The sequence below is a fragment of the Thunnus thynnus genome, chromosome 12 (assembly GCF_963924715.1).
Source record: "Thunnus thynnus chromosome 12, fThuThy2.1, whole genome shotgun sequence".
Taxonomy (NCBI): Eukaryota; Metazoa; Chordata; class Actinopteri; order Scombriformes; family Scombridae; genus Thunnus; species Thunnus thynnus.
The window spans coordinates 23,043,141-23,067,007 of record NC_089528.1 but is presented as its reverse complement, the minus strand read 5'-3'; the positions used below and the strand labels follow the sequence as shown (position 1 = coordinate 23,067,007).

General features: G+C 39.5%; 1 protein-coding gene across 2 annotated transcripts; it reads left to right on the top strand.

Moving 5' to 3' along the window:
- Positions 1 to 6: 6 nt before the first annotated feature.
- LOC137194468 (retinal-specific phospholipid-transporting ATPase ABCA4-like) lies at positions 7 to 23,659 on the top strand. Of its 2 annotated transcripts, XM_067606380.1 has the most exons (36): positions 7 to 151; positions 589 to 810; positions 1,111 to 1,315; positions 1,411 to 1,503; positions 2,345 to 2,551; positions 2,993 to 3,170; positions 4,758 to 4,889; positions 5,334 to 5,473; positions 5,575 to 5,712; positions 6,123 to 6,304; positions 6,487 to 6,592; positions 6,982 to 7,187; positions 8,262 to 8,316; positions 8,568 to 8,627; positions 9,260 to 9,432; positions 9,854 to 9,978; positions 10,125 to 10,223; positions 10,407 to 10,688; positions 10,807 to 10,839; positions 10,956 to 11,061; positions 11,149 to 11,223; positions 11,582 to 11,751; positions 12,461 to 12,638; positions 12,851 to 12,966; positions 13,297 to 13,444; positions 14,859 to 14,982; positions 15,408 to 15,537; positions 15,744 to 15,864; positions 17,004 to 17,066; positions 17,479 to 17,585; positions 18,368 to 18,509; positions 20,942 to 21,076; positions 21,374 to 21,477; positions 21,706 to 21,798; positions 22,127 to 22,379; positions 22,701 to 23,659. In XM_067606380.1, the coding sequence occupies exons 1-36, from the start codon at positions 56 to 58 to the stop codon at positions 22,815 to 22,817; spliced, it is 4,914 nt and encodes a 1,637-aa protein (XP_067462481.1). In that variant the 5' UTR covers positions 7 to 55; the 3' UTR covers positions 22,818 to 23,659. The 2 variants fall into 2 exon arrangements, with proteins under 2 accessions (XP_067462481.1, XP_067462482.1); XM_067606381.1 differs by lacking the exon at positions 8,568 to 8,627.
- Positions 23,660 to 23,867: the final 208 nt, after the last annotated feature.

Sequence of the window (23,867 nt, the reverse complement as noted above, 5' to 3'; positions counted from 1 at the left end):
TGTGAAAAGCATCGTGCTGGAGAAGGAGCTGCGCCTCAAGGAGACTCTCAAAGCAATGGGGGTTGACAACGGAGTCATTTGGTACACCTGGTTCATTGACAGCTTCATCATGATGACTGCAAGCACAGCGCTGCTCACCTCCATCGTCATGGTGAGAAAACAGGGGCAGCTGAAGAGAGGAGGAGGTTATTCTGATAGTGAAACTAGAGTCAAGTTTTATTTGCTGGTTTGGAGGATTAATGTTTAGTAGCATGTAATGGTGACCTCTTGTGGATGCTTTTAAAAAGCTCTGTTTAGTTATTACTCAAACAGCCGGTGGAGTTACCTTTCTTCTGCTATTGCTCTGCACATGACACAACTATTACTTCAGAGTAGCTATTCCGTTCTAATATATCTCCAAGAAATTGTTTAATGTTTCACTTTGGTGTCTAGATGAGTAGTTATATAATTTCTTTTAATTTTCTAGTGCATATCAGGAGTATTTATTGCCCTGCATCTGTTTGTTCACATCTGTCTTTTCCAATTTGTAAGTGAAAGTCACATCGGGTATTGTCGTGTAGTAAATATCTTCTTTTTTGTGTGTCTCAGGGTGGAAAGGTGCTGAATTACAGCAACCCCATCCTTGTCTTCTTCTTCCTGCTGACCTTCACTGTCACCACCATCATGCAGTGTTTCCTTATGAGTGTGTTCTTCAACAAGGCCAACCTGGCAGCTGCCTGCAGCGGCATCATCTACTTCACCCTCTACCTGCCCCACATCCTCTGCTTCGCCTGGCAGGACCGCATCACCGTGAACATGAAGATGGCTGCTGTATGTCGATTTGATTTTTTGTTTAAGGGATTATACAAATACAGAAAAATGCATCATAAACCCCTCTTACTAGTTCAATAACTGTGCTAAAATACAGACAAATGTTTATCATTGTTTGAACAGACAGGATTACTCCCAACATAGGAATATATATGTAAATTTCCAAGTTGTTTTCAACACACATATTGATAAATTGAATCTTAAGACATTAAATGTTGAAATTTTCCTTCATGTAGATATTCTCCACTTCTAGTCACAAAATAGAATTAATATCCTTTCTGCATCCCTCTGCTACTCTAGAGCTTTTTGTCTCCAGTGGCCTTTGGCTTTGGGACAGAATACCTGTCACGGTACGAGGAGCAAGGTTTGGGTCTGCAGTGGGATAACATCCAGACCAGCCCGCTAGAGAAAGACTCCTACTCTTTCCTCACCTCCATCCTCATGATGATAATTGATGCTGTCCTCTACGCTGTCCTGGCCTGGTATCTGGATAATGTCTTCCCAGGTTGGGCTCCTAAAATACTATACAGTATATTTTAAGACTTTGTGGGTGGAAAGAGTTTATTTGAGTGAGAATTATACTAAATCTCTCCTCCACAGGACAGTACGGCATTGGTCGGCCATTCTACTTCCCATTCCAGCCGTCATACTGGCAAAGAGCTGCATCCGCAAACAGAGAAATGGCTGATCAAGGTTAGCATTACTGACTGATACGCTTCATATATGTACTATATATGTTAACTGTAGAGCACTCTGTGACTGGAGGGTTGTCACTTCATCAGATTTGCAAGTAGTGTCAGAAGTGAATGCCTGCTCTTATCGTTTGCTTCAAAACTAATTGCCTGTAGAAAAGGCATCTAATGCCCACTTGAAAACTGTTGTTGTATCGGAAAGGTTAATATCAGGTATATAATGAGTTGAGGCTCCAAAAGAAAGATTTTCTCTCTTGTCCTCTCCATTACACTGTGAAACAGCACGCCTGGAGCTGGAACTTAATCAGTATCTTGGTAAAAGACAGTTTTATGCGGTGCATTCTTGGCGGCTCAGGGCCCGAACCCTGGTCTGTCCAACCACAGGCTAAACTGTCACAAAGTATGAATAAACAGAAGAGCAAAATTACTCACAGCTTTCCCAGGAAAATGAAACTGAGGAAACTTGTTACTACTGCTCATAGCATTTTATCGTATTTCATAAATACAAGTAGAGATAAGGACATCTCAAAGCAAGCAGGAAACAAGCTAATAAATAAAAACATGCAAGCAGGATAAGAAAACTATATTTCCATTTAATTCCCATACAAGCAAAGTATTTTTCAAGCTATGTAACTGCATATCGAGAGTGCACAAATATAAATATCCATCTCCTCTGCTAAGTTTTCATACTGATGGTGTTAAGAAGCATGAAATGCAGCAAGCAAAGAGCAAGATACAGCACATGTACCCCACCAGTCCATTGTAGTTGGCTGTGAGAGGAGAACTTTTCTCAATTAAACCAAACACAATCAGAAAACGATTCTCCTGTCTGTCTCCTCCAGATCCTGAGAGACTTGAACCAGAAAACATGGAGAAGGATGTTGAAAGCAGGGGCACACCAGAGACATACACCTGTAACGGCGCAGCCAGCAGGAAAGCCTGTAAGCACCAAAGTAAAAGGGATCGACTGGAGAGAGAGAAGGAGCTGCTGAGACGACAGGAGGAAACTCCAAATCAGGAGGAGGAGGGTCAGGACTCAGTGAAGGAAGGTGAGGAACCAAAGAGAACTGAGGCTCGGGAAGAAGTAGTAAGAACTGAAAAGGAGGCGAGGCCAAACTGCATGTGGGTAACACACTGAGGACATCTGGTGGACAGGCAGGGTGTTGCTGCTATCCTCTGCAAGTGTTAAAAGGTTAAATAGTTAAAAGTTTTAGAAGTTTCTAGGATACTGAACACCAATCCTCAGTGTCAAACCAGATAAAAACTCCAACCAAGCTAATGTTAGTTGTACCTTAAGGTACATACATGTGTTAGGCTTTCATGGCTAAGTAAAGCAAGGGAAAATAGGGGAAAGGAGATTAATTAAAACAGGTCATTCTTTTGACTGTTAGTTTTTGAACTAACAGAAAACTACGCCTTTCTTACAGAGTGATTGTGGCCCCACAAAACTGTAAAATCCTCAATCCTCCTCTATCCTTTTCCCCACACAGGCCAGTTGTTCTTTGAGTCTGACCCAGTAGGCTTGGTGTTGGGGGTACAGATCCAAGACCTGGTGAAGGTGTTTCACGGAAGGTCTCGTCCTGCTGTCAACTGTCTCAATATCAATTTCTACGAGAGCCAGATCACATCCTTCTTGGGGCACAATGGGGCTGGAAAAACCACCACCATGTAAGCTGAAGTCATGAATATATGAATCACCTAAGTTACTAAATGCAATGTTCACAAATTCATAGCATTTGTTTAAAAAAATATTAAAACAATATTGAAAGATGTTAAGTTTTTTAACTCTCATCCTACCAACATATTTGACATACAAGGGCTAGCGACTGGGGTCCCTGGAGACCCCAAGAATAAACTACTGTAAGAAACAACCATCATAGCAAAATGTTAACTTATCTCTTCTCAAAGCATTATTAGTTATAGATGGATGACAAGTTAAAGGAAAAACCAACATGAAGTGTCTTAGTATAGAGTCAGGCCACCATGAGCCTCCAAAATAGCTTCAGTGCTGTGAGTCTGTGAGATGCTATCGGAGGGATGAACACCATTCCTCCACAAGAGTCCCTCATTTATATATACAACCTTTATTTAATCAGGTAATCTCATTGAGATCAAGATCTCTTTTGCAAGAGAGACCTGAGTACAGCAGATAGAAAGAAAAACAAACATAGCAGAGACAATCACAGACATCACTAAATAGATTTGAAGATGAAAGTTTATATTATATCATTTGGTCTTATGGAGGAGGTGGTGGAGAGCATTGTCTTACACATTGGTCCAAAATCTTCCATAGGTGTTTAACTTGGTTTAGATCTGGTGACTGTAAAGGCCCTTGCATTTTATTTAAATGGTGCATGGAAGCATCTGCATTTCATATGTTTCTTCACTCTTTTATTCAGGTTTTTCATTTAATTTGCCCACCGTCTGTATGTTATTCATGTCGTCTGAAAAAACAACAACAGATTATTATTATTTTAGGAAAGTTACAGTTAATTTGCATATTGTGCAAAATGAAAATATATACTTGTCTTTAATACAAATTGCAGTTTTAATCCCAAGTACAGTCTTTCCACAAAGCCTTCAAAATGACTGACAGAGTGCCCCTACCCCCCTGATAATGTGTGATACTTTGAATTAAGACCCTCGATAAATAGTTCCATCTATTAAAACTGAATAGGTGGATTTGGGTGCTTTTGACTGGGGTCCCCCAGGACCCCAATACATTGGTATTTTTTAAAAAGCATTAATTAAAACAGAAACAGAAAACAATGACATGAAGTCATTAGGAACAAATTGATTGACAAAGTCATGAAAAATTGGAATGATAAAATAAGGCACCTGTGAGATATGACAAACAGTATACAGTACCTCTGGGGTCTGCGGGTACCCCAGTCGGTAGGATTGAGGTCAAAGATTTAGAATTTTTATGCAGTCTCAGAGATTAGCTGGTGCATTTAGAACATATCTCCTACATTTACAGTGCTTTAACAATTTTTCATACTTGCATGGCTTTTCACAGCAGCCTCCAGTTTTCTGAGCTGCTGGCAATAATTTTTCATTTGAACAGGACAATCAGATATTTACTTCTTTTTAAATTGGCTATTTTTCTTAGAGACATCATTTTCATAGCCTTTTATAGAGATTCAGACTGAATGTGGGTGGCGATTCAGAAGTCTATCCTCACACACGAGGTCCCAGCACAGAATTGTATTTGTCATGGCACTGGTACTGTATGTGTTTTTCTGCTCTGTCCAGGTCCATCCTGACTGGTCTCTTCCCTCCGACATCTGGCACAGCCTACATTAATGGAAGAGACATTAGGACTGACATGGATATCATCCGCTCCTCTATGGGGATGTGTCCTCAGTACAACATCCTCTTCAAGCAGTGAGTTCCTTTCAGATGCAAACAACAGTGCTCAAGTCAGTTTAATGTGAATATACAGTTCACTGAAAGCAAAACATTACTTTCACACAGTATTTCATTTGGATATACAGCGAGAAAGAATGAAAGAAGGAAGGGAAACGATTCACGTTGAAGACCAGACAAAAATTGTTTATTAAAAGTTGTTAATTGAACTTTGAAAGTTTAAAGTGTCTTCAGTTGTAATAGAGTGAGGCGCTGACTTTGTTAAAATCAATGCATATTCTTTAAAAATCAAAAACAGTGGCTTTGACAGTGGCTGTTGAAAGCCAGGGTTACTGATTTACTTCCCCCATCCAGACTCCCATCTTTTTAAATCATTTATACATTCAAAAAAATCTCAAAACAACAATTTTACAGTCCTCTTCTGTAAACATTGTTATTACTGCTGCCCTGTTTTTGTTCCAGTCTCACAGTGGAGGAGCACATCCTATTTTATTCACTGCTGAAGGGTCGGAGTCAGGAGGAGGCGGAGAGGGAGGTTGAGGACATGCTGGTGGACCTGGGACTGCCTCACAAGAGAGATGACGAGGCTCAGAACCTCTCAGGTGGACCGCTGGTTTCTATGTGTGTGTTTCATTGAGAAAATGAAAAAAAGAATGTAATTAATTTCTTTTGTCATACCATCTTTCCCTCACAAACACTACAGGTGGTATGCAGAGGAAACTGTCAGTTGCCATGGCGTTTGTCGGAGGGTCAAAGGTTGTCATCCTGGACGAGCCTACTTCAGGAGTGGACCCCTATTCCAGGAGATCCATTTGGGACCTCCTACTGAAATACAGAACTGGTAAAAATGTCACGGATGCAGATTCACATTTCATCCCTTTAGCTCCACATTTTATCCCCTTCAAGTGAACATTTTATCTCTTCAGCTCCATGCGCTAACTGTCTAGATGTACATTTCACCCCCGAAACATTTTATTGTTGCACTGACGACACTGAAGAATGAAGCCAAATCTTTTGCAGCTTCACAGCTCTCCTCAGGCACTTGCATTAAGTAGTGAACTGATCAAACGGAAAAATTCAGCTACACTGCTACAACAAAAGAAAAAGTTGTAGTCAGAAAATCAATACATTTTAGCATCTGTTGGCAAAGCACTTGAAAGCTGTGGTGACCCATAATTTTTTGTTCACTTGGAATGTGCTGAAAACGTCCTTTGATTCTGATGACATGCCAATAAAAGTACTCTTGTGCAGGCCGTACTGTGATTCTGTCCACTCACCACATGGACGAGGCCGACCTGCTGAGCGACCGCATCGCCATCATCTCCAAAGGAGAACTCCACTGTTGCGGTTCCCCCCTCTTTCTCAAAAACTGTTTCGGAGTGGGCTTCTATCTGACACTCGTACGCCGCATAAAGGATCTTAGAAAGAAGGAGGTAAATTCTACTTTTGACACAAAATCACCCAAAAGCCCAATCATAATCTGCATAATCTCTGCCCTGTCGGTTTATCCTGCATTAGAAAATACCTGCTTTTCCATTCCGTTTAAGTGTCAGCTTTCTCTCAAGGTTTTTTTTGCACTGTCAAAGGTATTCTTATTTTTGCTTGTTTCCATTAGAACGACTGCGACTGTGCCTCAGACTGCTCCTGTTCTTGCTCCATATGTACCAGATACAAAGATCAGTCTCAGTACCAGTCCCAGCATCTCGACAGAGTTCTGGATGGTAAGTGTCAATCTATTTTTTTTTTTTTTGTTACATCTGCAGGAGAAAATCCTTCTGCAGGGATGTGTGTATGTGTGTGCGTGATAGAGTGTCATCCAAACTTGTATAACAGAGCCAGGAACAGAATACACTATTGTTTCACATTAATAATTTAGTGGAGATATTGACCCATGTGCCTTGTCCTCCTGATTCTGCCTGAGGACGCTGTTTTTGATGCAATGCCACAAGGTTGTCAAGCACAAAATTACTCATGCATTTTTAGCACTTGAATAATAGTGTTTTTTTTTGTTTGTTTTTTTTGCATAATTTGTCCTTGTATTGTTTCTGTATTTTTGGAACATTTTCCTCTTCACTACCTCCTCTCTGTATGATTTTGTCCTTCTTCCCAGGGGATATTGAGAGCATAACAAGCCTCATCCACCACCACGTCCCCGAAGCCAAGCTGATCGAGATGATCGGCCAGGAGTTGACCTATCTGCTCCCCAATAAGGGCTTCAAGCATCGGGCGTATGCCAGCCTATTTAGGGAACTGGAGGAGACTCTTGCTGACATGGGCCTCAGCAGTTTTGGCATCTCAGATACATCACTAGAGGAGGTAGGGACGTCTCAGTTTCCATCTGTTGACATCCTGTTTTTACATTGAATCAAAAAAGATAAATAAGAGCTTCCTTTTGGGTAGTTTGGATTTTGTGGTGGATCCCAATTTCTTCAGCTTCATGAAAGCACCTTGAGCTGAAGAAATTGGGTGGCGGTGCATATTCCTTCTGTGGTACTACAATCTTTGATTTGCTGAAAAGCTTTGACTACGATGCAAAAATCTCTATCTTATCAAGTAATTTATTTTACTGAGTCCTAAAAATCTGTCATCTTTCTGCCGGTATGTGAGAGTATTTCAACCTGTTTCCACTACAGATACAATTTGTTTAAAGAAGAAATTTGTTTCAGTAGCTTGAAAGAAAACAAAAAAAGCAGAAGAAGAAAGAAGAAAGAAAAAGTGAACTTGTTTTTGAACAGTGGACACTCTGATCACAAGTACTAAATGCATGATACTTTTAAAATGCTAAAATGTACCATAACAATTAATATTAAATAGCAAACCTAGATATGAATTCATAAAATCAGTGAACATACTCAATAAAGTCAGTTTCACAACTAAATCTATTTGCTAACATTAGCTTTAACCATTGTAAGGTACTGTTCATGTTAGATCAGGTAAAATTGAAAAAGGTGTAAAGAGTGTATTGAATTGAGCAAAGGTGCATTTTAATGCTGATAAATTCAACTCTTTATTTTTAAGAGGAAGAATGTGATTTTTTTTCTATGGAAAGTTATATAATCTCACTTTAATTCTAAAACATTCCTGAGTTGTTGATTTGTTTCGGAAACAGGTTGAAATTATCAACACAATCAATATTCAACACAATCAAGACAATAATATGACATTTTTTTCACTCAATGAAAGATAAAAATTACCGGTAAGATAGAGGATTTTGCGTGTGACCACATCCTGTCCAGATTTTAATACATCTCATTTTTTATGGAGTGAAAGTTTAACAAAGGACAATGAAAACGTTATCTCTTATAACTCCTGAAGTTAAAGGAAGAACTCATATTTAATGTATGAAAAGTTTTGAAAGTTAAGGAAGTTTTTTTTCTTTTTTCTTTCCAGATATTCATAAAGGTCACTGCAGATGGAGAAGCAGCGAATAATGCCACCACTCCTGGTAAATACCACCACTGATATTCCACACAGCCTTTTCCTGGAATTGAATTTCTGACCTGGTGCCCTGTCTCTCTCTTGTGTTGTTAATCCATTTGCCTCACGCCTGTGTTTTATTATGTGTTTATTGTGACTTCCCTAACTTGAACATCAACTACTTGTCTAGTCTTTACATGTGGTCTGATGCATCATTTGTCAGTTTTAACCCCCTAGTTTGTGTGTGTTTGTGTCTCACCTGTGCACTCTTACCTTTAGAACAGTGGATGTTACAGCAGAGAAGCAACGGCACTAAAGTTGGTGCAGAGGGAAATGAAGGTCAGAGTCTTGAGAGTAATTCGACAAAATTCTGGCAATATAAAAGCTGTTTTGAATCAACTGGACTTGGGTCAATCAGTATTTGCAAGGAATTTTTGGTATTTATCAATTAGATTTTATATTACTCCCTTTTCTATGTGAGTTTTGTCACATGAGGACAGTCTGACTATTGTTAAGTAATATATCCATCACAGAAAAGTTCAGTAAACTGATGATTTACATATTTTGTGACCATCTAAATTTTATGGCTATAATTATGTGAAGTCTCATCCATCTGGAGCTCCGAGCATTTCAAGTGACCCAGGTCTGGGAAGTTCAGCTTGTAAAATAAACAAGAATGCAGGGAGTATTTAGAAGAGTTTTGCTGCTTGCGTGCTCTTTTCTAGCACAGCAATGCTTTCAAATTCACACATTAACTCACATTTATGTCTCTCGACTTCAAATGAAGTTAAGCTGCCTTGCTCTGTGAGATCTCAGCAGTGTGGCTGCTGATCCAAAGCCTGCTTCTCCAACTTGCTACCACTTCCTCTCTGTGCTTTAGACGCCCCTGGAGCAATGGTTTTTCCTTCCATATACAGTATATTTTATGCACAGTGCTTATGTCTAACAGGCTGTTTGTGTGTTAACCACAGAACATAATGGCGTGTTGGAAACTAACGGCACTACCCCTGGTGCATCAGACAGCAGTGCAGGGAAGGGCTCCAGCCAGGTGAAAGGGACAACACTGATCCTGAAGCAGTTTCATGCTCTGCTAGTGAAAAGGTTCCACCATGCCACACGAAGCCAGAAGGACTTCCTGGCACAGGTACAGGGATGCAACAATGACTGGATAGGTGGATGGAATTTTCTGTTTGTCTTTGTTGGACATTAAATGTTGAGACTTGAATTATGTGATGAATATACTAATTGTGTGTGTGTGTGTGTGTGTGTGTGTGTTTGTGAGCGTTTGGGGTGGGGTAGGGGGGATAACAGATGCACTTGGTAACAGACGAGTGGTTATTTATCAAAGAAACACCAAAAAAACAAAACAAAACAAAAAAACCCCACATCTGATCTGAATGCCAGAGGGTTTTTGACAAACCTTTATTTGATCTAAATCTGGTGGAAAAAAATAATGCCCATGCAAATGAGTCAGTATTATTTTTTACAATGTTTTACATTTTTCAGCTACATTTATAATAGATGTGCAAAAGTGTTATGACTTACTTATCTTTGTGGATGTATAGATCATCCTGCCTGCCAGTTTTGTCCTGATCGCTCTCATCTTCACAATGATCGTCCCTCCATTCGGGGAGTATCCCAGTCTGACTTTGACCCCCTGGATGTACGGGCCACAGTTCACCTTCTTCAGGTCAGATCTCATGACGAACACTATCAAACAAATGATCCATAAACATATACATATTTATATGAACCCACGGTCATGTGTTACAATAACATTGGTTGTTATTTCATTAATTTGATTTTCTTCTTTTATATTTTGTCTTTCCAATTTAGTAATGAGCAACCTTTTGACCCCACAATGAAACGCTTCACAGAGCGCTTGTTTAACCCACCGGGTCTGGGGACCCGCTGCATGGACGGAGAACCACTGGGGTGAGTATCACTACAGTAAAAAAAAACTACACTGGTTGTTTGGACCTCGCTTATTCAGTGAATGACGACAGAGACTAATTTAATCAACTATTGGCTGTATCAAGTAGATACATACATACTGCAGCTCAATGCTGACTAATTTTATCTTTTCACATGTGTATTTCTCTACTCACCTACATCCAGAATGCCCTGCAGTAACAATACATCAGAGTGGGAGAATCCTGACGTCTCCCCTGTGTTCAGCAACATCTTACTGAATCCTAATTGGAACAAGAGAAACCCCTCGCCTTCCTGCCAGTGCAGCACCAACAAGAAGCTGACCATGATGCCCATCTGTCCGATCGGAGCAGGAGGCCTACCCCCTCGCCAACGGGCTGAAGCAACAGGAGACACGATGCTGGATCTGACGGACAGGAACATCTCTGACTACCTGGTCAAAACCTATCCTGATCTCATCAGAACCAGGTAGGTTTTAATGTACAGTAGTTTACATGTGCATTCAAATGATAAAACCAGGAGAAATTAAATAAATAATTTGAAAAACTACCTCTCTCCTAAATCATGTCTGATTTTTTTTACACAGTTTGAAGAGCAAATACTGGGTGAATGAACAAAGGTAATCATTTTGTACCATCTCATCTCCCTTTTGTGCAGTTGATAAGTTTACATAAGAAACACAATTTTAAGACAAGTTGATGTGGGATAGAGAGTGTGAATCTTCTCTATCCTCAGATATGGCGGTCTGTCAGTAGGAGGACAGCTTCCAATCCTAGACGTCAACCCCAAAGACATTCAGAGTGTTTTCCGTCAACTTGGACGAATGTTGAACATCACAGGGGTAATTATTGCCTTGTTGTTCATTACAGACATGTACAGGCAGTAGTGTGTGAAATCCACAAAATCAATTGGGCATTGTCTCTCGCAGGGTTACTATTCTGGACTTGCACTCAAAGAGATCGGTCCTTTCTTAAGATACATGGAAAGTGAATTCAACATAAAGGTATGTGGTTCGATTTTCACTGTGGTTCGTCAGTGACGCAGGAGCATTTCTTTCCAGAAATAGCAAATCAGCAAGCGGCAGAAATTATGTGCAAACACTTGTCCCTTTTCTGATGTCTACTTGAGACATTTTTCTTTTACATTACAAACTTTAACATCTGTGATATTACAGGGACGTTGACTGATGGCTGTAAGTGCTTGGTTTAATAGCTTTGCTTCCCACTCAAAGTAATGAAGGTTATACATGAGGAAAGTCAGCTTACAAGTCCTTGTATTGTGCATTAGTGATGCTCAGGACTGCAATTAGCAAGTCAGAAGGTTGTGAGATGTGTTCAATTAACTCTGCTCTCTTCTGTCAGGTATGGTACAATAACAAAGGCTGGCACGCCATGGTGGCCTTCATGAATGTGGCCAATAATGCCATTCTACGGGCCTTCCTACCCCCAACTGCCAAACCTGTCGAGTTCGGCATCACTGCCATCAATCATCCTCTAAACCTCACCAAAGAGCAGCTTTCTGAAGTCACTGTGTGAGTATTTATAATCGCAAGAGCTCAGTAGATTATGGTTGATTATTGTAGATTATTGAGCAGCTAAAACACCTGCTTCTCTTAGACATTTCAATATTAGTTTCCCATGATTAAAAAAATATATATAAATAAGTCTGGATGAGGATTGGATGTAAGTTTTACATGACCTATTCATAAGACCTATTAAAGTAAATTATAGATATGATTTTATAATTATGACTTCTTTATCTGAAGTTCCCCCTGAGCCCATATGTGCAAATTACTGCCTTAGTTTTATTTTTAGCTACAAAGTGTTATTTGGCTGTAGCTTCAAGCGTCTTCATATGGAAGAGCTTAATTTTCTGTTATGGCACCATGTTGGATTTCATGTAGCATGCAAATACATTAAGAATTGCAGAATTTAATGTATTTAATTTGTCATAAACTGATCAACTTTGAGGAATGTCCAAACTTCAATCAATAATAATACACAGAACTACTTTTTGATCAAATCTCATCCGAAATAGTGTCTTAGCACTGATCCTTTAATTAACCTTGTATGTGCATCTTTTAGCCAAAAATATAGTTTTTATCCTGTGTCTTACTATGTATCATTCAAATGTAAGTTTGTGTAACAACCTTTCTTAAAATATGGCATTTTAGTATGTTGACCTCACATTGCCAGACCAGAATATACCATAATGACCTTATCTGATTCTTTTTTTTAAAGGTTGACCACTTCAGTAGACGCCGTGGTGGCGATCTGTGTGATTTTTGCCATGTCCTTCATCCCTGCCAGCTTCGTCCTCTACCTCATCCAGGAGCGTGTGACCAAGGCCAAACACCTGCAGTTTGTCAGTGGGGTCAGCCCTTTAGTTTACTGGGTGGCCAACTTCTTCTGGGACATGGTAAGTGAAGTGAGGTTAGAGTAAGGATATACAGTACATCCCATAATATTGACATTGATAAAAGAGCTTCCGTTATACACTGATTTTAAGCAATAAATGGTTTATTCATATATTTTCCCACAGATAGATGTTTTGGATTGTGTCTTTCTTACATCTGATTAGTTTTGTATACTAATCAATATTCTCATATGAATGCTTTATCTGACCCCTAGATGAACTACACTATCAGCACTGCAATGGTGGTTGGCATTTTCATGGCTTTTAACAAAAAGTGTTACACATCACCATCCAACTTGCCAGCTCTAATAGCACTGCTTCTATTATATGGGTAAGGCTTTGCTTATTTATTTGGTTCATTTTTGTTTTGTGCTTAGAATATTAAAACAATAAAACACAAAAAATGTATTAAAGGGAAGAACAGATTGTGCAGGTGTTATGCTGTGAGAGCACCCAAAGGGCCTTATTAGGGTATGTCACTTCTGAAAAAACCAACAACAACAAATTCATAACTGAATGAAACAAGAGTAACTGAAAAGTAACCAATTTACACAACAAGGAAATCTACAGAAGAACAAAATGCATAAATGACATCAAGGGGAAGAGAAAAAACTAAAAGTGGAGTTCATTTTGAAATATTTCTCTTTCCCCTGTCTTATAGGTGGTCAGTTACACCCATGATGTATCCGATGTCCTACATATTCAACATCCCAAGTACTGCGTATGTCTCTCTGTCCTGCATCAACCTGTTCATAGGCATCAACAGCAGCGCCATCACCTTCATCCTGGAGCTTTTTGAAAACAATCGCGTAAGGACATATCCATCTGTGTTAAAAGATCGTTAAAAGTATAAAAAGTCACCTGTTGATACAGAATCAATATCTGATTTGTGAATCAAAATTTCTCCCAGGGCTCTAAATCCTTCACTGCAATATATACACACTTGAATCTCTCATTGCCTCTTTGGTCTTGTATGTATATTACTTAATAGTGGTAGCAGTGGGAAAATATGACTAATAATAATAGTGGTAGCAGTGGGCGTCAAGCTGGACCAAGGGGACAGCAGGCGATCTGCAACCAAAGGTCACCTGCAAGACGAGAAAGCACAAAACTCCAGGGAAGATACCAAGTTAGTAACATGCATTAATGGGGCATGAATGCGTACAGATGGAGAGGGAAAGGAAGAGAGAGGAACTCAGTGCATCGTGGGAAGTCCCCCGGTAGTCTAGGCCTACAGCAGCATAACTAGGGGCTGGATGTAGAGAGGGTGTCTCCCTCCCAGACCGAAACTGGAAGATGATTCCACAGAAGAAGAGCTTGATAGTTGAATGCTCTGCCTCCCGTTCTACTTTTTGCAAAAGCTAGTAGATTCTGTGGAAACAGTTGTATACAATCTGACAAAAATGACTGAATAGAACACCACCAAATATACACATAGACTAATAAATATTGTAGCGCAGCTGTTGATGCGCCATTGCTCACAAGAAGACAGTGTAGGCCACAGGCCGTGCAGTTGAACACACTGAGAGTACCTGGTGGATTGCTGAGGGTTGGCCAGGTGTGAAAAAGGCAACTCACACACACAGACACAATGTGGAAAAGGATCAGACAGAAGTAGGGAAAAAGAACACAGATGCTACTGTCATTGTGACAGGTGACTTCCTGCTCCGTCAAAAAATGGAGATGGTTCTTCTCACCAGATGGTTATCTCCACCGCACATCTGTACTCCTCTGTTCTGCTCTCACTGATGAATCCTACAACAGATGAGTCATAAGAGAATCATTGGAGCTGGTGTGACACATAAACTTAGATCTTCTTTGTTTTCTTTATGCACTAAGCATAAGATTAGCATGATAATTCTGTTTAAGAGAATACTTTTCCACTGGTGGCAAAAATGATTGGTATTATTATTGATATTGGTATATAGTGTTGGTTTATTCTTGTCCATGTATGCAAAACAAACCTGAACAGTTTTCACTGACATGACATCATGTATAGGACACATCACATCATATAAAACAATACTGAGCATTAGAAATGAGTCCAATCTTTGATAAGTTTAATTTAGCCCAAATAATTTCTCTCACAATGGTAAACAAAATCTTGTCTTATAATTGTGTATACTGCGCTTATATGTTCATCGTGTTAATAATCAGTCCTGCACTTGTGAGACATGGATTGAGTGTATATGTGTGTGTGTGTGTGTGTGTTTTTTTTACCAGTCTTTGCTGATGTTTAATGAGTGGCTGAAGAAAGGCCTGCTGGTGTTCCCTCACTTCTGCCTGGGGCGAGGCCTTATAGACATGGCCATGAACCAGGCTGTTACTGATGTTTATGCCAGATTTGGTGAGTATTATATACTTATGGGCCATTTTACTTGACAAAGTTCCAGGAGTCTTGTGTCATTATTTCATTATATGTAGGATAATTTCCATCACTAAATATAGAATACAACAAATACATGTTTTGGTTAATAATCTGGTTTTGACAATAATCTCTTCAATCAATTTTTATAAAATTGTACTATCAAATACTCTCAATTTCAATCTATTACCAGTTGCTTCTGAGTCATATCAGATTTGTGAGACTGTGGTAAAAATGTACAAACTCTTACAATAGAAAACATGTCTTGAGTTACCACTGTCCTTGCTGTCCAGAAAATTATGTTTGTACAGCCTCCAAGTTTATATAAAATAAAATCCTGTGGGTTTTTCTTTTTACTCACTGAACAAAGGGTTCATTTTCAGTATAGACCTTGCTTCTGTTTCCAGGTGAGGAGTACACAGCGGACCCTTTCCGGTGGGACTTTGTGGGGAAAAATGTTGCTTTCATGGCAGTGGAAGGCTTTGTCTACTTTATTCTCAATCTTCTGATCCAGTATCGTTTCTTCTTGGACCACTGGTAAGGGACTAGCTGACACAGATCAGCATACAACTTCACATTCATAACATCTCAACTTTTGTTATTACACCAGTGGTCCTGACCTTTCCTTGCTGAGTTCTTTTACACCAGGTCAAAACAGGGTCAGAACCAAGTAACTGGCAGACAAAGTGCAGTTCTGTTGTATTAGATGCTTCTCGACAGATATTTTTTCTCACACCCTTCAGGTTATCAGACTACAAACAGACTGCAGTAAAAGATGAAGACGACGATGTGGCAGCAGAAAGGCAGAGAATTTATGATGGAGGAAGCAAGTCAGACATCCTGCAGATCAGAGACCTCTCTAAGGTAAAAGACAACCATGTCTGACTTTACATAACTTCATGATATCTCAATTCCATATTAAACTTTATATAGACTAGGCCATCCAGAAATCAAAAAGAAGACACAACACAACAACACAGACAAAACACAACTTACACATTACATGTAAGCAAGTCCCTAACAGGCATGTATAAAGATTAAATGTGGCTTCACATGATAAAAAAATAATAGATGATAGGAGGATTAAAATATTGTTCTCAGTTTTGTTAATGACTGAATTAAAATTACGGAACAGCCGTGGTTGGAGGCATTATGTTTTCCGGCTGTCCGTCCGACCATCCCATTCTAGTGAACACGATACCTCAGGGACGCCTTCAAGGAATTTCTTCAACTTTGGCACAAATGTCCACTTGGACTCAAGGATGAACTGATTAGAATTTGGTGGTCAAAGGTCACTGCGATCTCATAAAACAAGTTTTTGGCCATAACTCAAGAATTCATACGCTAATTATGACCAGATTTCACATAAATGTCTAATAGGATAAAATATATCCAAAAGGCCAAAGGTCAACTTCACTGTGACATCATGAAGTTCTGCAAAAACACCTTTCTTGCCATTATTCAACGCCATCACTCAGGAACAGAAGGGGAGATTATGACTATATTTTGCATTTGGTCAGAAATTGAATTGATGACACTAATCTTGGATGCTCACCTTGAAACTGGTGACTGTATAGATCTTCTGTGCTGCCGTGTTGAAGATGTGTGTGAAGCATCCATGTTATAGAATTTGTAGCTTCTTTGCACCAACATCCATATCTGAAGCATCGTCTACTGTCACGGCTACAGCTTTGTGCTCTATCAGAATCAGCTTTATTGGCCGAATATGTGAACACATACAAGGAAAATACACTTAATACATTTTATTAAATTCCTTCAAAGTCTTCACTACAATTATTATATGAGTCTGGACAGACATGGGTGTAAACCGCCACTTGACTGGTCGGCGGAGGTTTATGACTGTGAGGCGGTATTTCCAGTTTATCATATTGCTTTTCATTTAAAGAAACTTTACTTCTTGAATTTATTCTGTCACTGCCCTAAAAAGTGCTAAACAAAGCAAAACATTCAGTTGTTATTGTCTCCCTGCCTTTTCTGCACAGATGTATGCGGGCAGGAAGAGGGCAGCTGTGGACCAGATTTGTGTGGGTGTCCCTGCAGGAGAGGTAAAGTCACTGAGTTTGTTTGCATCAAGAGCAACTACTCTCTTTTTATTTCCAATATTCGAAATTTCTCTCTTTGTGCTAGCTGAAGTAAACATACATACTGATTAAACTGCCACTCAGACTGTTAGAGACTGTTGGAGATGCACATAATATGCAGTAGTCATTGACCAACACCAGCAAGGATACTGAAGTTTATTTGTATCTGGTCTTGTTTTGTGTGTTAACGTTCTCACATTGTTAATTAATACATGCTTGTACATGGCCATTTCTATTCACGATATGAAAATTAGACCTTAATAGGGCTATTAAAAGTCATACTCTGTAATACTGAGTGCATTTCAGCCTTTCGTTTTCATTAATCCTGCTGAATGTATCCTGATATCAACAGCCTGTTTGTCTTTTCTCCTGTTAGTGCTTTGGTCTCTTGGGAGTTAATGGCGCTGGAAAGACTACGACCTTCAAAATGCTGACTGGTGACACTGATGTCACCTCTGGGGAAGCTACTGTGGCTGGTTACAGGTACATAAAGATCAGTCAAAAAGAAATTTGTCCCTGGGTGATATAACACAAACTATGTTAGCGGCTAGATCTTTGCCTTTGGTTTTTCCCTGCACTGAGTTCCAGACGGGTAACTGAATCAGAAACAGTCCAATGATTTAGAAAGTTTAAACAACCAGAAGGTCATTCTAACATAATTCTGTGAGAGGGAACTATCTGAATCATTCTGTGACTAAAACCCACGCGTGTCTTTAAAAAGAAAAAAAAAAATCACTTGGGACTAGGGCTTGATCGACAATTAGTTTTTGAAGTCCCAGATTAGTTTTTGGAGCGGAGGTGTTGCAAAGTGAGCCAGTGTGCCAATATTTTATCCATTAAATATCCAATTTTTATGCCAACAATTTGAAAGCACCCAGTTTTCCTCTTAAAGTTCTGTTCTGTCAGAGTGGAAAAGCCTCTCAAACTTCATCTGCACCACCATGGGATACTAAATACTCAGTTGAAACCCAGATTAAAGAAAGCATGGGTTAAAAGCTATTTAATAAACCATCAATCTATTAAATTGATTAATACAACTGACAAGAAGATTTAATGTCATTCTTATGCTGTTAATGTATAGTTCAGTTTTTATATAATTTTGTTCAGAGGAATCAGCTTCCTCCCAGCTTTTGATGACATGTTTTAAATAATGAATATTATCCATTAAACCACATTTGGATTTGTTTGATGTTTTGTTATTTCTGTCATGTTACGTGCTTTGTCAGCTCAATGCAATGAGTGACATCTTGTGGTTTGCTTTGCAGCATTCTGACAGAGATTCTGGACGTGCACCAGAACATGGGTTATTGCCCGCAGTTTGATGCCATCGATGAGCTTTTAACCGGCAGGGAGCATCTCTACCTCTACGCTCGTCTCAGAGGAGTGCCTGAGTCAGAGATCCCCAGAGTGAGTGAAAATCCATCTGCTTTACATCTTAAACTGACTAAGTTTAAAGATTCCCCACAGACATGTTTAAGTTTAACTCTGCTTTGGATAATAATTTGTGTCTGATATGTTTTTCCACTAAAAAAGTTCGATTGCCTTGTTAAAAATTCTTCTCCCTCATTGAAAAATCCAAAATCTATGAGTATACAAATATTTTTCACTTCTGAAGTTTAACTGCTAGAAGGAAGATGTCTCCTACTTCACTATAAAGTCAATTTTCAGTGTATGTGCACCGAAGCTACTGTTTGTCTAAGCACTGCATAGAGAGCTTGATATCTGTTTTGTTGACTTTATTTTGTTTTGTGCATCCTCCTTAATTTACTCTTGCTCAGTGTTTACTAATGTCTGTTTTGTCCTTTCAATTTTGCTGTAACATCATTATGAAAGGCTCAGCTAACAGTGGGGTTCTCCATTCTAAAATGTATGCGCCCTGGCACTTTGGATTAATGTAGTCAAAGTCAAAGTCAAATTTATTCATAAAACACATTTAAAAACAACAACAGTTGGCCAAAGTGCTGTACAATCAAAATAGCAAAAGCCATAAAACAACTCAATAAAAACACACAAAGACCAGTTTAACAGACAAAAAGACAAAGAAAGGTAACTCTCATATTGAGTTAAAAGTCAATGAACAAAGATATGTTTTAAGACAGGACTTAAAAACAGGCAGTGTAGGGGCCAACCTAACATGTAGAGGCAACTCGTTCCAGAGTTTGGGGGCTACAACTGCAAAGGCACGATCTCCCCTGTGCTTCAACCTTGACTTCGGGACAACCAGTGCCAACTGGTCAGTGGACCTGAGTGACCTTGATGGAACTAGTGGATGTAAAATGTCAGAGAGCTAGGTTGGAGCTAGCCCATTTAATGATCTGTAGGCAAACAATAAAATCTTAAAATCAATCCTAAAACGTACAGGGAGCCAGTGAAGATCACTGATTGATTTGATCACTGAGTTTATCTGTTTGTCCAATTTAAAATCACCATCCATTATCACACCCAGATTTTTTACAGTGGGTTTTATGTATGGTCCCAGGGAACACAGGTCCATGTGAGGGGCCTCACAGATACCACTGGGTCCAAATATCAGGACTTCATTTTACTCTCGTTAACATTTAAAAAATTTAAGGCCATCCAAGCTTTTATGTCCTTCAAAGGCAGATAAATTTGAGTGTTGTCTGCATAACAGTGGAACGAGATGCTGTCTTTTCTAAGAACAGACCCCAAGAGGAGCACATAAAGGGACAATAGGAACGGCCTGAGAATAGAACCCTGAGGGACTCCACAAGGAAGAGGCACTGATACGGAGTCACCAGCGCTGACAGAAAACTTCTGTCAGTCGAATAACTGTCGACAGTCAACCTGAACCACTACAGAACAGTACCTTTAATGCCAACACAATGCTCCAGGCGATAGATAAGGATACTATGGTCTACTGTGTCGAATGCAGCTGTGAGATCTAAAAGCATAAGAATGGCAGAGTGCCCGGAGTCAGTAGCTAATAAAAGATAAAGAAAACTTTTAAAAGTGCAGATTCAGTGTTGTGAAGGGCTAGAAAACTGGAATACCTTAAGAATGCCGTGTATGTCTAAAAGAGATTGCAATTGTATTGTTGTAAGTACAACTTTCTCCAACATTTTTGAAAGGAATGGGAGTTTAGAAATTGGTCTAAAATTGGAGAAGGCTGAGGTATCCAGATTAGATTTTCTGATCAATGGTTGCACTACTGCATGCTTAAAATTTGCTAGTACAACACCTGAAGTGAGACTGCTGCTGTTGTTTGGATGTTTGGTCCAATAGTCTCACAAATCTCTTTTAAAAAGTGAGGGGGGACAATATTTGTGGGACAAACTGAAGATTTTATATTATCAAAAATCTCCTTTAGAAGAGAGAGAGACACAGGCTCAAACTGGTAAAAAAACAGCAGAGCAAGTGACCCTGATGGATGGGTCATGGGTGGGTGGGTGGGGGGGGGGGGGGGGGGGGGGGGGGGGGGGTCACAGGTCTCTGAGCAAACATCCAGACAAGAAGTTTGGGGGGAATTAAGAATAGCATTAATGGTAATAAAAAGAACAAGAAGTTTGTGACAGTTATTTGAAATAATATCAGAAAAGTATTTTGTCTTTTCAGCTTTGACAATTTTCTGATATCCGCACCGGCTGTCAAATGTCAAAAAACATTTGCAACCTGTCTTTTTTGCAATTGCGTTCAGCTCTCCTGCATTCTTGTCTGACAGCACAAGTAGTGTCAGTCAACCATGGTTCAGATTTAGGTTTGGAACGCATGATTATAAATGGAGCACCAGTATCCAGGATGTTTTGGCAGGTGGAATAAAATTGTGAGGTTAAATCCATGGTATGTAGCCACTAAACATATGTTTCCCTTTCCCCCTGTAGGTGGCAGAGTGGGGCATCCAGAAGCTGGGTCTGACAGAGTACGCTGGCCACTGTGCAGGAACTTACAGTGGAGGCAACAAGCGCAAACTCTCCACAGCGATTGCAATGATTGGCTGCCCAGCTCTGGTGTTGCTGGTGAGTTAGCCAATGAGGACGAGCTCATGAGCTCATTGTTTGGATTTTTGGGTTTTATGCAGGGATTTATCAATGAAATGGTCTATGGATCCAGATGGGAAGCCATATGGGTTCAGTCAAGCCTGGCCTCGAATGTTTTATACATTGGCAGGCAACTGCACAGTTCAATTCAAATTGGCATGAATCTGAGATCTTTTGCCATATGCTGATAGAGATAAGGATTTGGTCTCTGTTCATATGGAATTATGTGCTCAGAGAGTCAAGTTTGTTGTTTTTTGTCGGTGTGTGTGTATTAAGGACGAGCCCACAACAGGGATGGACCCCCACTCTCGACGCTTCTTGTGGAATGCCATCATGAGTGTCATTCAGGATGGAAGGGCCGTGGTGCTGACATCACACAGGTTCAATATCAAATAATGATATTAATCCACTGCACACATTTGCTGCAACAGCTGACCAATACAGCTATATATACAGTTAATTGTACTGCCAAGAACTATTGTTGAAATGATGACTAGATTGGTATTTGCATGATTTTGTTATTGCAATCTGTGAAATTATGATTTATTACTCATAGATATGAAGTAGCAGCATTAAAAATTAGATTGATTACTGTTGTTTTCCACCAGTATGGAGGAGTGTGAGGCCCTCTGCACTCGATTGGCCATCATGGTCAATGGGACCTTCAAGTGTCTGGGGACCATTCAGCATCTCAAGTACAAGTAAGATGCTTTCCGTATTTGAGCAGGCTTGTTAACTGTTAAGTTACTTGAGAAAACAATCACACCACAAGGTCCATTTAGAAGCTGTAGCAGTTCAGCTGTATCACACAATCTTCCTCAGCAGATTAGATTTTGCCTCAAATTCAATGACTGCTGATTAAGATCAGGTGATACAATCGAATCGCTCCAGAACAGCTTCTAAATCACCACGTACTGTTTTCAATATCAAAGAATGACCTTCCAGTCTCAATGTACTATTCAAATACCAGAATTATAAGGAAATTTGAGAAAATATAGAATATCTTTACATGGTGTTTCCTTCATCCAGATTTGGTGACGGCTACGTAGTGACCATGAAAATCAAGGCAGCTAGACCCGGCTTGTCCCCCGAGCTGGAGCCTGTCGAGAACTTCATGGAGAGCTGCTTCCCAGGCTGCGTTCAGAGGGAGAGACACTACAACACGCTGCAGTATGAGATTGCCTCCTCCTCCTCCCTTGCCAGGATCTTTCAGCTGGTGGTGGCCAATAAAGACAGGCTCAGCATCGAAGACTATTCTGTTTCCCAGACAACACTCGACCAGGTACGTATAAACAAAGACAATGAGAAGACTGAGAAGTGACTCCCAAGACTGTTCATTAGAAACTTCACTATGTTTAATGAATGTCTTTACTTTTAATTCATGTATGAATATGTTCAATTTGAATATACCATTTACTTTTACCGAAACCCAACTGTTGAACATAGCTTTAACATCACCAAGTAATGCTTCAGATCAAAATCAACTATGAATATCAATGCTGAGGGCTTAATAGTCTTTTTGTACCATAAGGCAGTAAAAAAAGATGTTCTTACCACTCCTTCAACTAAATAAGTTCACTTAATCAGTATGTCTGTTGTGCAGGTGTTTGTCAACTTTGCCAAGCAACAAACAGAAGAAGAGGAGGACGTCACGTTACACAAACGAACTGCAGTCGGACGAAAAGACATCAAGATCTCACCGGTGAAGAGGAAAACATGAAAATGTAAACTGCAAATGTACAGACACAAATGTAAAGGTGTTCCTCTGCCGGGGAGTAAACTAACTTTCCACATTTCAAGATTCAAAAGCCACGGTTACTATTTTACTAACCTTTTAGAGTAGAGACAAGCCTGGTTAGTTACCTGCCAAAGTGACTGGTACTGTAGAACAGTTCATTTTTCCAGCCACAGCCAAATTTAGAAGCCTTTGGCTGCTAACAGGAGTTCATCCTCCACCATATTATCATAAACCAAGTATATCTGACACATTACTTAGACTTTAAATCATATGTGGTGTTTTGAGCAGCAGCCACATCTGGTTTTTCATCTGAAATATGGAAAAAGAAGATATTTTTGCTCAGACTGACTGGCATGTATAAATATGTATATATTGAATGTGAAATGAATACATAAGCACCTTAGAAGCAGTATTTTTTTAATGTCTACATTAACACACACACCTCAGTATTAATGTGACATGTTTAAATGAAGCACACTTTAATGTTGCTTATCTTTTTTTTTCCAAAACATGTTTACTATTACTTCTATTCTTTTCAGTCATTCACTGTTGCACATTCAAGTATTTGTCTGCTGTGTTTCACACATTGCCATCTCATGTTGTTATCCAGTGTCAGTGCAAAATAGCACAAAATATTCCTCTTGAGGACTTGGATTAGAGAAAAAAAAAACTATACTAGATGAGTAAATCTGTAGAAAAAGAGGAGTGATATTTTGCATCTGACCAAAAAAACCTTTTACCATGCTTTATACTGTGCAGTCATGCCTAGCTGATTTGTACCACCTCATCATCAGTCACAAATAAAAAACTTCAAAGTTTCATAATGTATTTGTGAAATGCAGTATTTCATATTTAATATTTCAGCACAGACCACTGTGCCCTCCCTTGCTTCTCCTATAAAGCTGCGGGATGCTGCTGTGAGTTATTTTGAGATAAGAAGAATTTAGAGGCTTTTTCCTCTGCTGACCTACAATAACTCCACTGACCTTCACTGAAAAGCTAAGAAAGCTACGGGAGGTCAGTGGAGTGGCT